Genomic DNA, 13,541 nt, shown 5'->3' with positions numbered 1-13,541 from the left:
TTTCATTTTTATTTATAGCTGTAAGGACTAGTTGACCTAAAGAAGTGCCAATAAAAGTCCGTAACTTAGGGTCTGCTGGTGGGGCAGCGGTTGTGCGCTCCGCTTCTGCGGGCCAGGGTCTCGCTGGTTTGGATCCTGGGCGCGGACACGGCACCGCTCATCAGGCCAGGCTGAGGCGGCATCCCACATGCCACAACTAGAGGGACCCACAACTAAAATATACACAGCTGGGTACCGTGGGGCTTTGGGGAGAAAAAGGAAAAATAAAATCTTAAAAATCCCTAAACTTATAAGTGGGATCATCACTTTAGTCAACAGAAAACACTGAACTCCCTACTGCCCTGTTCCCCAAAGACCCCCAACTATGTGGAAGTGGGCACTGCTATGGAAAACGCTTCCTTAGAACAAGTCGAGCAGTGGTTACATCCCTTGGTATCATTTAATACAATCATACAATACAACTACACGTTCCTACTGCATAAGTCAAACTACAAACCTCCCTGTCCCTCACCTGCTTTTGTAGGCTCTGTGAACTAAGAATGGCAAAAGAAAAATATTTCATGACAGGAGAAAATTACATGAAATTCAAATCTCAGTGTCCATAGTTTTATTGAAACACAGCTATGGCTCAATGGTTTATGCATCGTCTATGGCTATTTTAGTGCCACAAGGACAAAGCTGACTGGTTGCTACGGAGACCATATGGACCGCAAAGCCTAAAATGTTTACTATATGCCCGTTTACAGGGAAACTTTACTAACTCCTATCGCTAGACAGGATTTTGCCCACAAACTGATTAATATTCAAAGTCTAAATACAAGACATTCAATATTATAAATTTTTATTTCCAAGCCTTGATATAGTAGCACACAAAGGCATCATGAAAAATGTCAAGTATAATTTATGACTGGTTGTCCTAAGGCTAAAAATAAACGATAACTGTTTCTAGGTATTTATATGTGGTAAAATGTAAAGACTCCCTAGCTTGTTTTAAATGCAGGCAGTTCTCACTTTGACTATGTAAGCTAAAACTGTGCAAAGCAATTTTAACCTATGGGATTAAAAATCCAAATTGTGACCTTAAAATTTGTCCAAACATTAAAAACCGTCTTGATGTTAGTTATAAATGTAAAAAAAAAAATAGTAAAACGAATATTTAAAGCATTAGAAACACTGAAAATTAAAGTTTTATTTCTTTACAAAAAACTATCGTGAAGCTTTTCCACTGGCATCACTTCCTATGAGACGAGTTCGTCCTTTATGACACAACAGCTTTCCTCATTTATATCTGTATGTTCGCCTTCACTAAGTTCCTCTCGCTGCATATCTACAAGTGCTCCTTGAGTGGCAGGCAGTGTCAACATTCCCATGGTCATTTCTATCTTCTGTAACTCCATTTACATTCCACCTAAGAATTACATTCCTGCCTGTAATTCTTGGACCTGGGTGCAAATTTCACAGTACCATCCTTATCTGAGCTTGCAGCTTCACCAGGTAACATTAATCAGTTCAGATCAACTTCTGAAACGATGAAACCAGCCTTGCCTGGCAATAAAAATGTTCTTTTTCAGTCTCTTTGTAATTACCATTTTCCTTCAATGCAGCAACTAACTTCAACGCTTTGGCCTGAATGCTAGCCAAACCTAGTGGGAATTGTTTTTGATTACAGTCCACGATCCAAAGGAGAAGTAAACGCTCCATTTCAACCATAAGCAGCATCTCGTCCTATCTTTGCTTTGCTGTCACCATTTTCAAATTTGAGCATGTCCAATTTCACTTTCCGTGTTACCACTTTTCATTTCTTGGCTGCCTCTCATCTTTGTTGACCAATCCTCTCTTTTGATTATCCATTTTTGTAAAACGTCACGAGTTTATCGCTGGGAGACAAAGAGGCAACACAACCACATGCTTTACTGTCGGTATGTGAACTGACAGATGTTCAATGACCAATCAGCAAGACTTTGGAAGAAATGATGCAGCTGGTTACGGATCTTGATGCACGTCTTTTATTTGCACAATGACTTGTGGAATAAAGAGCTAGCAGCAAAGTTTATGCAACAATTCACAGTTAATACTGTGGTAACTGAAATTTCAACTGTGTTGTTGGGGGACTGGTGTTATTTAACTAAAGTGTGAAAAGTGATAATCATGCATGTTGGAATGGTGCAAAGAACCACCTGTATCTGAAAGGAAAAACTTGTATTAGTTCAAAAAATAGTCAACTTTTAATCCAATTTAGTTAATTATTAGCCAAGCCTAATCCTAGACCAAATAAGAACTGAAGCTTTTCTCAAAGGAATGCTAGTTCCAAGACTCTGAATTACTCATTGGAGTTAGAAGAAAGTTCGGAGGTAATGCAATACAGAATTATTCAAATTAGGATTTGCAGACAGTCCAGAGACATCCTTTTAAAAATTTAGGCCCCCTCCCCTCATTTCAATCATCTTGAGGTCTGCAAAAGAGTAAAAGTCCAGACAACTCTACTGTTGTGCCGATTGTAAAACTACAATCATCACAAGGCACAAGACCACGTGTTTCTAACTTATTCCACAGCAGCCAGTACCATCTTTACTGCTGCAAAACAGGAGCATCCACCCGAGCGATTTTTTAGTTTTGGTTTTGAATGCATTTATTTTGTAAATCTTTTCATTAAGGGCCATAAACAAAGTTTATATCAACTTTTATGTTTGTAGAAATTTAAGAAATAGGAAATTAAATCAACCTTGAAAATTCACAAGAATTTTTCCCCTTTATATTCCTCAAGTTTGAGAAACACCTCAAGATAACATGCCTAGTTAATGACAGATTAATCTCTATTAGATTTGAGATTCCCAGCTTCCAACCACCTGCCTGTCTACTGTTCTTGAACAAAGCTTAAGTTATAGGATGGTCACCCACTGGCATTTCAAAGAGTCATTTACAGAATATACAATAGGTCAGCAAATTTAAACCCCACAACATATGCTCTCTAAGAATTTCAGGGGCTGAAAGGATTACGTCATTATTTTTATGAAAAGATGACTACCTGACAGACCTGGAGCAGTTACTGTCTGCTGCTCAGCTTTCCACTACAGATCCAAGAAGAAAGTATCCTTGTACTTTCTGTCTGTCTGATTGTGGCAGCCAAGATTGAATGGGGGAATACAGGGAAAAAACATGGGGAGAATTTTTGCAACTCAGAAATAACTGTAAAGAGTGAAGAGCCTGTTTTACTACAAGGAAGAATCTAAAATTTGAGTTTATAAGGGAAGTGTTGGAAAATTATTCCCTTACACCCTTGTCTTCTGATTGATTACAATTTTAAAAGATGAAAGGTTAAAACTAATGAAAGGAAAGCCAGTGATTCTTATAAAAAAAAAAGAAAAGAAAAGATGACTACCAAGGTTAAAAGTCCTGCCCCCACCCACCCAAATGCCTATCCTGAATTAATCTACTGATTCGGAAAATTATATTATTTTTGCAATCGTATGTACGCTATCTCTGAAAGCTGAAAGAATAGGAAAGAATTGTGATTACAATATCCACATCATTCTCAAATCTAACGTTTTCTGTGTTCTTTTGTCAAAACTAGTAAATTTATAAACTCTTACCTTATTATATAAATCTGTTAATTCTTGACCAGATAAATCCAACAAATGATGTCCTCTAAGAAAAACACCCTTCTGTTTTATTCCTGAAAGGAAAAACATTTATAGGCAAATCAATGTACAAAAGCTACATCATATCTGTAAGCCTCATGCTTTTCTTTTTCCATTATGTCCTCATCCACATACATTAATCACAACAAATCATGATGTGAACAGCAGTGGAAAAAGTTTAATCATTGGACATTTATACTTTCTTCTTATTTTCAACTTATGCTCTAGTTATAAGGTTTTCATTGCTTAGTCCTTTTTTAAAAATACATAATAAATGCACATTTCTACACATTCCAATTCTCTCATATAGAACAGATACGACCTCCAATCTTACTACAATTAGGAAAAAACTCATAACAAAGATAATTTCAAGTATATCAGTTATCAACTTTGCACAGATTACCTTATGCTAGCTTGGAGGTGTCTTCTTCTCAACATCAAGCCTGAAATGGAAAGGACAACCAAACGTTAATACATTACCAAACTGGCTATGCCAACAGCCATCAAGGAACTGAGGCTTGCCAAGTGAGAGAGTCTGGAAGCTGATGTCTCTCTCTTTCCCCTCACCATAAGATAAGTGTTTGTTGTTTTAAACCACTAAGTTTTGGCTAATTTGTTACATAGCAATAAATAACTAATACAGGGGGTCACAATCCATGTCCAAAAAGTAAAATGTACAACTTATGAAGGAGCTGAAAAGGTCTGAAATTCTTGGGAAAGGATCAAATTCAGAACCGTATTTGGTCACAAATATTTGAAAACTCTAAGGCTTTCTGAAGTAAAAAAAACCCCATAGAACTAAAAGGCTGAAAAATTCAGCATGAAAATGTCAGTTACTAGAAAATATATTTCATTACATCACAGCAACAAATAATGGTTCTAGTAGAATTAGCTAAGAATATGACAAAAGGGTATGTATTCAACAAGGAAGATAACCAGTCATAAAAAGCAAAAAGTATATTTGCTTTCATAGGGTTGTTGTGAGAAACAAACATTGTTTAAAAAAAAACTGTGCGTGTGTGTTATGTATATATATAAACTGCTTAGCACAATCCCTGCCTGGCATGTAACCGTTCAATAAGCATTAGCTGTTATTATTTTTTCCGAAGTGACCAATTAATGAGTTTCTATGCCATAAAACAGGCAATTAGATTTCACCAAAACCTTTAGAAACCTGTTTTTTAGTTGGACAATACTCCATTTCCAACTCACTGCTGTTGTTCCAGGAACACTTAATACATTTAAAAAGAAAGATATACTACCTCTCTTGTATATTTCAAGTAATTATCTTCTAAGACCCAGGAATCTTTTTCTGACATTTCCAAGAATGTAATTCCTGAAAAGACATTTTCTTTTAAATTACTTTCTGTAATGGTCCATGCCTTTTGCAAATAACATCTTTAAGATAGCTCACATATCCTCATTTACAGACTTAATAATCACAACAGTTCATTATGTGAACAGCAGTGAAAAGGTTTAATCATTGGATATGAAGTTATTGGAGGAAGCAGACATAATCAAATTGAGAACCTTAATGTCACAAGTAAAACAGTAAAAATAAAAAAGCATGTAAAAGTTACAAACAAACGTAAAGATACATAAACACAACTTAAAAAAGAAAAGAAAGATTCCATTTATAAGGGATTGCATACTTCCCTATCCAGAAGTACACTAAGAATGCCTAGGACAGTGAGCCTTGTGGCTTCTGTAAAGAGTTGGTTATTTTCATTTAACCAGTCTACAACATTTCAGTAAATCTGTTCCGCAGAGCAGCAATTTTCAGCAACTCATTTATAATTAATAATTAGAAGAATGCTGTCAAAATAATGTGAGAGCCACACTGTTTCATCTTTCCTAGGACAGCCACAATATCTGGAAGCCAATAAAGCAGAAAAGAAAAAAGCCCTCTTTTTCTCTGTACTCTGATGCTGGACTGGCAGGAATACTTTCATCTCTATCTGAAGAAAATGAATGGGGCCGGCCTAGTGGTGGGAGCTTAGGCAGCCCAGGTTCGTGAGTTTGGATCCTGGGCATGGACCTATACACTGCTCATCAAGCCATGCTGTGGCAGCACCCTACATACAAAATAGAGGAAGATTGGCACACATGTTAGCTCAGAGCAAATCTTCCTCAAGCAAAAAGAGGAAAATTGGCAACAGATGTTAGTTAGCTCAGGGCCAATCTTTGAAAAGAAAATGAAAAATGAGTGCTGCACCTGGGGTTCCCTCCCCAACAGCACCCACCCCTCTGCAGGCTCTCAGCAGGTTACACAACCTCTGAACCCATTTTAACAGCAGCCTGTTAGCCCAGAGCTTCACTTCCATCTGTGATGTCCAGCACCCCTCAGCCTTGCTCTTTTAAGACACCCTATAGCAATCTCCATTTCAAGTTACCTTTAATGGGGTGGGAGGGCACAAGAATACTTCCCAGGCACTAACTGCTGATTATTTTAGAGATTATAAAATTGCATGTTTTGAGTAGTCAACCCTAACCCTATTTTTCCCATAAGCCCCGCCCTGCTTCTTTCCAATGCACAATTTTGCTAAACATTAAGTTTTTTCAGGAACACATATGGCATTATAGCAGAAACACACGGATCTATTTGTGTGCTAGGGACTCAAAACACTAATTCACTTTAGACATTGTCCCTGCACTCAAGGAGCATCCTCTGGCAGGCTCCTTACAAACTTTAAATCCTTAAAAATAGGGCAACCACCACAATGAGATACCACTTCTTACCCATGAGAATGTGGAGAAATTGGAACCCTCAGCCATTGCTAGTGGGAATGTAAAATGGAGTGACCACCTTGGAAAAGCGTCTGGTATTTCCTCAAGAGGTTAAACATAAAAATATACGACCCAGCAAGTCTACATATACTCAACAGAAGTGAAACCATACGTCCACACACAAATTTGTCAACTTATGTTCACAGCAGCATTATTCATAACAGCCCCCCAAAATGCAAACAACCCAAATGTCCACCAACTAATGAATGGATAAATAAAATGTGGTATATCCATACAATGGAATATATCTTGGCAACAAAAAGAAATAAAGTACTGATACATGTTACAACATGGACGAACCTTAAAAACATCGTAAGCGAAAGAAGCCAGTCACAAAAGGCCATATATTATTTTCTGATTCCATTTATATGAAGTATCCAGAGTAGACAAATCCACACAGAAAAAAGATTAGTGGTTTCCAGGGGCCGGGGGTAAGATATAAGGTCTAAGTATTAATGAGAATGGGTTTTTTGGGGGGAGGGCGGTGGGTGATGAAAATGTTCTAAAATTGATCGTGGTGATAATTGCACAACTCATGAATGTACTAAAAACCACTGACTTGTACATTTTACATGGTTTAATTGTATGCTATATCAGTTACATCTCAATAAAACTGTTACCAAAAAAATAAGGCAATCAATGTTTTCCTTAAAGAAAACTGAAAATTGTAATTTATTTCTATTTAGCCTCATGCAGGTCTTAATTGGTTGAGTACTAGAAAAGTTTCTAAAAGTCTAACCAACTGACGGTGATTTAAATTCAGGTCCCACCCTTTGCACATCTTACAACCAAGCAAGCACATACCCCAAGGAGCGATTTTCCTCAAATTCATGGACTATCCTTAAGCCATGTGACTTTTAAGAAAACGACATAAGCAAAGCTCTGTTAATTTCATTCAAATAAGATATAAACATATTACAATGGAAAGTAGGTGTGAATAAGTAATACCTTGAGATGAGTCTTTTTGGCTGGAATCCGGACAAAGTAAACAAAAAGGGGTAAAAGAGGCAATCTTGTTTGGAAATGTCGGAATCATTCTTGCGAGCTAGAGAAGGAAATGAAGTTACAAACATTTCTCTGTTTTCTACAATGGGCCTCCAACGTTAAGCAGGACGGAAAGAAACTAATTATTATGCTAAGGATCTCTTCAAAAGATACAAAATAGAAACGGTGCGCTACGTTGGCCCCATTTTCTTTCTTCTTTGAAAACTGAAATTTCATATCGCAAACACAAACAGCTTCCAATACCATCTCATTCCTGAAAGCTATCCATGATGCCCCACATCGCAACCAAAACAATTCCACTGCCCCTCCTAGCACTCCCAATGACGAGTCCCCACTAGACGGCGAGCTGCCCCAACAGACCCAAGGGCCTTACCTTATTTTAATTTCCCCATTGTGGCAAAAGGTCTTGCAGAAAACGGTTCGTTGAATTAAAAATCGACGTATCCTCATATTAGACTCATTCAAGCTCCTCTGCGGTCACACACGTTAACCGCCAACCATAACAGCTCCTACATTATCTCCACATCAGGGAACTAGCAAATAAAACGCAAGGAAATGACATGCCTCTCAGCAAATAATTTATTTTTGGCCCAATTTTGTCTCCTATTTTTCTAAGGCACCGCGTTTATCTCTCTCCCTCCTATCCCTTCCTCGCGTCACACCCTCCAGTCACTTTCAGAGCTCACACCAGGAGACCTATCGGCAAACCCCTGGATTCGCCTCAACTTTGATCCTGCCTCTCCGTTTCGCATTCTCAGGCTCGGCCTCGCACGAAGCGCGATGGCACCGGATTTAACCAGGTCGGGCGAAAACAGAAGGAATGGGAACCCAAGACAGCAAAATCTACCAACCACCCTCGAAGAGAGAGGGAGGGGCGGTCAAGTGCTCGTCTTAAGGACCCCGGCCTTTACGATTGGCTGCTGCGACACGACGTGGCCTGTGATTGGTCACGGCGTCAGGCGCAGCGCCCACGGAGAGGAAGGGTGGGCGCTCCGCGCTTTAAGAGCCCGCCTTTCCCGACAAATAAAGGTCGCCGCCGACGACTCAACGGGCGGAGCTAAATTTATCGTGATTCATGCTGTCGCGGGGACACCGAAAGTGGAGCCCCACGTAGCAAGAAGATGACCCGAAGTTGCTCGGCAGTGGGCTGCAGCACCCGGGACACCGTGCTGAGCCGGGAGCGCGGCCTCTCCTTCCACCAGTGCGTGAGAGCAGCCTCCGAGCTCTCTTAACTCCCAGCACGGCCAGGCGGGCAGTAGGCCAGGGCCGGGCGGGGTCGGGCGACGTGCCGTCGACGTGACGTGGCGTGACGTGCGTAGCGTGGGCGGGGGAAGGGGACCGGGGAAGTTTGAGAGTCAATGCTGTTCCTGATCAGTGTTTAGCTCCAAGTTGCTGGTTGTTTCTCCTGGCCTCCCGCTTGCCTGATGGCTTTTAGCGAGTTACTCGGAAGGAGTCCTGCTTCCTTTGGGCCTTTTTATTATTTAGCGTGAGGAGACGGCAAGGGAGGGCAGTTCGGGAGAACTGCGGACGGCGTGCATTTCCATTAGGGTCTGTGGCTTGTGAGCATGGGTACAGATCAGTTTTCACGAGTACTGCCTGTCATTGCAAGTTGTTCAGTGGTGTTAGCCGTGCCCTGCAAGGCCAGTCCGATTCTGGCTGGATCTGGTCATGGCAAGGAAGTTTCATTGGCTCAAGAGTGAGGCAGATTTTCAAACTAATCTAATTTGAACTCACGTCTATGATCTAGACTGGTAAATAGGTCATTCAAATTAATGTCCAAGGCACAATGGGAAGTAGAAAAGTGGGTAAAACAGACCCTCACAGACTAAAAGAAATGTACGTCAGAAAGACATAGCCCATTAAGGTAATATGAGACGTAGATTTAACCCACTGACAAAGCCCTTTTATGAGATCAAAAACAGCCTTGTGGGACAGGTGGTATTTGAATTGGGCCTTGAACCTCACCTAGATTGTGGAAAGCAGGTGGGAGGAGGATAGCACTTAAATAGGAATAGCATGGGAAAACGTAAAGGGATGGAAAGTGCGGGTATAATGTAGAGGAGTGGGAAAAGTAGCTTAGAGACAAATTATTTTAAAAAATGTCAGGTTAAGGAATTTGATCTATGTCTGGTAGGCGTTTTGTTTTTTAAGTAGGGCTGGTTCCTCCACCTAAGCTGTTATTGTATCCTTTCTTTCTCCTCGGGTATTTTTTCCTGGCAATTAGTTCCTGTTCTTGTTGTTTTGAATTGCTGTCTCTACTGATTACTTCCCTAAATTCAGTGAGCATGCTCATATTACTTCCATTTTTAAACACACGCAAAAACTCGAGCCTCTGTGCGCCGCTACACTACTACTCTCCTTCCCTCCGTAACCAGGCTCCTCAAACCGGGAGCATACACCTACTTCCCTAAATCCGCGTTGACTTCTCAATCTGCTGTAGCCAGATACCTGTCACCACTGCTCAAAAAAAAAGCATGAGCAAGGGTCACCAGTAATCTTGCCAAATCTAAATGAGCACTTCGAAGTCCTCTTGACCTGTTTTTAACTTTTAATCATATTAACCACTCCTCGAAACTCTCACCTCCCTTGGCTTTATGGACACATTCTCTCACTAGTTCTCTCCCTTTTCTCTAATTTCTTCCTCAGTTTTTTGCTGCCCTGCTTTTCCTGTGTCTTCTTCCTAGTTTTCTTAAATAGGAAAGAACTTATTTATTGCTTTTGTTTTATATATTGAGGACCAAAGTAAGACTTGCTTAATTTAAAAGAAAAAAAAAGTGATGCAGTTATTACAGTAGTCTCCTATGATTCTTCCAGCCTGATTTCTTCCTCCTTCATTCCATTTTCCAGATTCTGGGAAATTGTTTTTCTAAAAATGCAAATGTTGTCATGCTGGTTCCCTGCAGGCAGGATTTTGATCTCTTGGGCTCTTAATGCCAAGCTCCGCTGTGAAGCCTTTCGTCTTCCACCTGTCTTCCACCTGAATTCCGTTCCCTCTGTATTTCTATTATTGTACATGTGTGCTGAATTAAACAAACACATATCTATGTATGAATGGGAAGGAATCATTTTTGTCTTCCTGGCATGTAGGGAGTTGTAAGAAAAGCAGGAGAGAATAGAGACAGGAAAAGGAGTTAGAATACCATGGTGTTAGTCCTAGCAACAAGGTAGTATCCATCTGAAGTAACGGCTCAGCAAAAAGGTAATGTGGGAAGGAGAGAATTCGTCAGTTTGCCATTGTATAAAGCTGCCATCTTCAAACTTTTTAATCATGGAGCTCTGTCCGTAAAAAAGTTGAGTACGTGCCCCTGAAATATGCATAGTGATGTATAGATTACGTATATGAAGTGATGCACTAGTACTTATTATCAAATACAAAAATTAAAGGATGGAGCAAAAAAATTATAAGAATAAATTCTAGTATTTTCGTCAGATCTCAATAAATGAGTACAGACTCCTGTGCTGGCCGCTAACCTAAAGAATGGATCCAAAACTTACTAGCATACAAGACTCTGTGATCTGGCATCTAGCTACCTCTCCAGCCCCTCTGTAATCACTCCGCTCTCAACCCTCTCAAGCCCTGAAATTAACTTATTTTTCAATGCTTTATCAGCCGCTAAGATCCCACTAGTTATTTTATATCTCTGTGTTTTTGTATCTGTTTGGAGGGGCCACTGTCTGCATGGCAAACTCTTCAACTTGAGCTCCGATATTATCTCCTCTGAAGGCCTCCTCAACATCCCCCAGCACCATCACCAGAGCTGTGGAAGAAGTTGTAAGGACACAGGCAGGGGGCTCTAACTGAAAAGCCTGAGTCAAAATGACTCAAAATTGTGGAAACTTTTATTACAAGAATATTGGTGCTCTGTCAAACACATAAATGGCTAAATTCGAAGTGGGACTGGTAAGAAAAATTAAAGTGACCCCTTGATGCGTTCTCTTTTTGTTGGTGCAAGGGGAGTAAGAAACAGTTTATTTCATAACCAAAGAAATATATGTATGATAATTTGGAAGAGTTTTTGCCCGAATTGTTGTAATATTTTCTATTTTTAAACTTTTAATTATGAAACATTTCAAACACACTAGCAGGCAAAAAATTATACATATAACAAACACCTGTGTACCTATCACTAGGATTAAGCAGATGTTAACATTTTGCCTTGTTTCAGATTTTTGTTTTCTTTAGAAGAGAATTAAGTTATAGGTATAGTTAAAGCCTTACCCTTCAGTCCTTTCTGTCCCTTTTCTTCAGGTAACCACTGACGAAGGGGTTTTGTTAGCTAATTCTATGGAAAGTATTTTATATTCAGGGAGCCAAAGGTAAATTTCTGTCGGTAGTGTAAAAAGGCATAGTCAACAGGAGAAAGAAAATGAATTCTGTATTACAGCATAAACCAGTTCTCCATTGTGTACAGTCATGCACCGTGCAAGAATGTTTCAGTCAATGACAGACCCCGTATACAACATACATTCAAGGCTAGGAAAAGTGGTGCCTTTCAAAGCAAAGTAGGAAAATGGAGTATAGGAAGTGTACTTGTTTTCTGCTGCTGAGTAACAAGTTTCCTCAAAATTGGGTGAAAACATTTATTATCTCATGTAATTTCTAAGGGTCAGGAATTCAAGGGTGGAGTAGCAGGGTGTTACAGGATGTTTCGTAAGATTGCAGTCAAAATGTTAGCCAAGGCTGTGGTCATCTGAAGGCTTGACTGAGGCTGAAGAATCTACTTTCAAAAAGGCTCACATGGCCTTTGGCTGGAGGCCTCAGTTTCTTGCCAGGTGGACGTCTCCATAGGGCTGCTTATGACAGGCAGCTAACTTCCCCCAGAGAAAAATCACTCCTGAGAGAGAGCAAGGAGGAAACCTCAGTGCCTTTTATGATCTAGTTTCATTGCCCACTGTCACTTCTGCTTTGTTTATATTCCGCAGGCAAATCACTAACTCCAGCCCACACTCAAGTGGAAGGAAATTAGGTTCCACACCTTGAAATGAGAAGTACCAAAGAATTTGTGGGCATAGTTTAAAATTGTCACAGGGAAGGAAAAGAAACACCTTTTAAATTTGACCAGATTCTGTTAAGCGTAGGCAGTGAAGACAAAATGTGGGATATTTAATATGAGAATTGCCACCATACAAATTGCAAAGAACAAAATCACTTAGAAACTGAACTTTTGGATTCAAAAAGATCAAAGAACTCTGAGAAATAAAATCACATTAAGTAAATTAAACTTTAACTGGACTTAATGTTTATATGAAGCAGTTAAATAATAAATGGATTCATGTAATAAATACTACTGTAGTATTAATAAAATATTTTCATGTTAATGGAACTTTAATATGATTGCTATAGATTTCCAACTGATACCATACAGCGCTCAAAATGGATCAGGGCTGTTAATCGTGTGGACCCCAGAAGCAAAAAGATTTGGATCCCAGGACCAGGTGCTATACTATGTTCCAAACATTTTCAAGAAAGTGACTTTGAGTCATATGGCATAAGAAGAAAGCTGAAAAAAGGAGCTGTGCCTTCTGTTTCTCTATACAAGGTACTTAAATCCAGGTGTAAACAAAACTAAATTTTACCAAGCCTTTAAAAATCAAGATAGCTCACATGGCTAGAATTTACAGAGATTTAAAAAAAAGAACAACAACCTTAGGACTAAAATAAATCCAATAATAGATTTTAAATGCTTAGAAAATTAGTTTTTGTCTTTTTAAAATCTATGTGTAATAATAGTAATTCTGCCTTGGAGCTTTTTTAAAAATAAGGGTATAAATGCAAATCATGTCTAGACATAAATAAAGGTTACTAAACTGATCACAAAAATCAACTAGTGGATGTAAACAGCCTTAGAATTCAGATTTTTGTTTAAGTATGAGACAGTTTTCATAATATGTAGTTAGAAATTATCAACCCCTTTTTGGCTCTTCCCAACAATGTTACTGATCTTTGACCAAAAATGTACCTAATCATTAGCATTGATGTAGAAAGACATATATACAGAAAATAGAAAATTTTCTGTGAGTCAGTCACCAGTATTGGTGTTACAGTCTTATGTTTCTTTTGATTGTTTTTATTTTATCCTTTTCCGCCTTAGCCACACTCTTGTACATGGC

The 13,541-nt window shown here is 39.2% G+C and overlaps 2 protein-coding genes and 1 non-coding gene across 38 annotated transcripts in view; 2 read left to right on the top strand and 1 right to left on the bottom strand.

Annotated features, from left to right (window-relative positions):
* SEC31A (SEC31 homolog A, COPII coat complex component) overlaps positions 1-8,396 on the bottom strand; it is an 87,900-nt gene extending 79,504 nt beyond the window's left edge. For 9 of the 31 annotated variants that reach the window (XM_023637813.2, XM_023637822.2, XM_023637823.2 and 6 more), the window contains exons 1-5: positions 7,804-8,396; positions 7,374-7,470; positions 4,901-4,974; positions 4,042-4,081; positions 3,591-3,673 (exon numbers count right to left, since the gene is read on the bottom strand). The gene's annotated coding sequence lies outside the window, so the exon portion shown is untranslated. The remainder of the gene's footprint in view (positions 1-3,590; positions 3,674-4,041; positions 4,082-4,900; positions 4,975-7,373; positions 7,471-7,803) is intronic. The other 22 variants (XM_070263559.1, XM_070263561.1, XM_070263563.1 and 19 more) reach the window with 9 other exon arrangements.
* LOC111773049 (small nucleolar RNA SNORA31) lies at positions 3,018-3,149 on the top strand. The gene has a single exon (XR_002807251.1). It is a non-coding gene; the product is annotated as a small nucleolar RNA SNORA31 (small nucleolar RNA).
* Positions 8,380-13,541, top strand: part of THAP9 (THAP domain containing 9) — a 31,650-nt gene continuing 26,488 nt past the window's right edge. For 3 of the 6 annotated variants that reach the window (XR_011437508.1, XM_070263603.1, XM_070263602.1), the window contains exons 1-2: positions 8,498-8,631; positions 12,775-12,970. Coding sequence is in view for 3 of the 6 variants with exons in the window: in XM_070263603.1 (XP_070119704.1) it covers positions 8,552-8,631; positions 12,775-12,970 (276 nt within the window). In the remaining 3 variants the exon portion in view is untranslated. Of the gene's footprint in view, positions 8,632-11,095; positions 11,332-12,774; positions 12,971-13,541 lie in introns of all 6 variants that reach the window. The other 3 variants (XM_023637832.2, XM_001915481.6, XM_023637833.2) reach the window with 3 other exon arrangements.

Source organism: Equus caballus, chromosome 3 (assembly GCF_041296265.1).
Source record: "Equus caballus isolate H_3958 breed thoroughbred chromosome 3, TB-T2T, whole genome shotgun sequence".
Lineage (NCBI taxonomy): Eukaryota > Metazoa > Chordata > Mammalia > Perissodactyla > Equidae > Equus > Equus caballus.
This window is presented reverse-complemented; position numbering and strand designations above follow the sequence as displayed.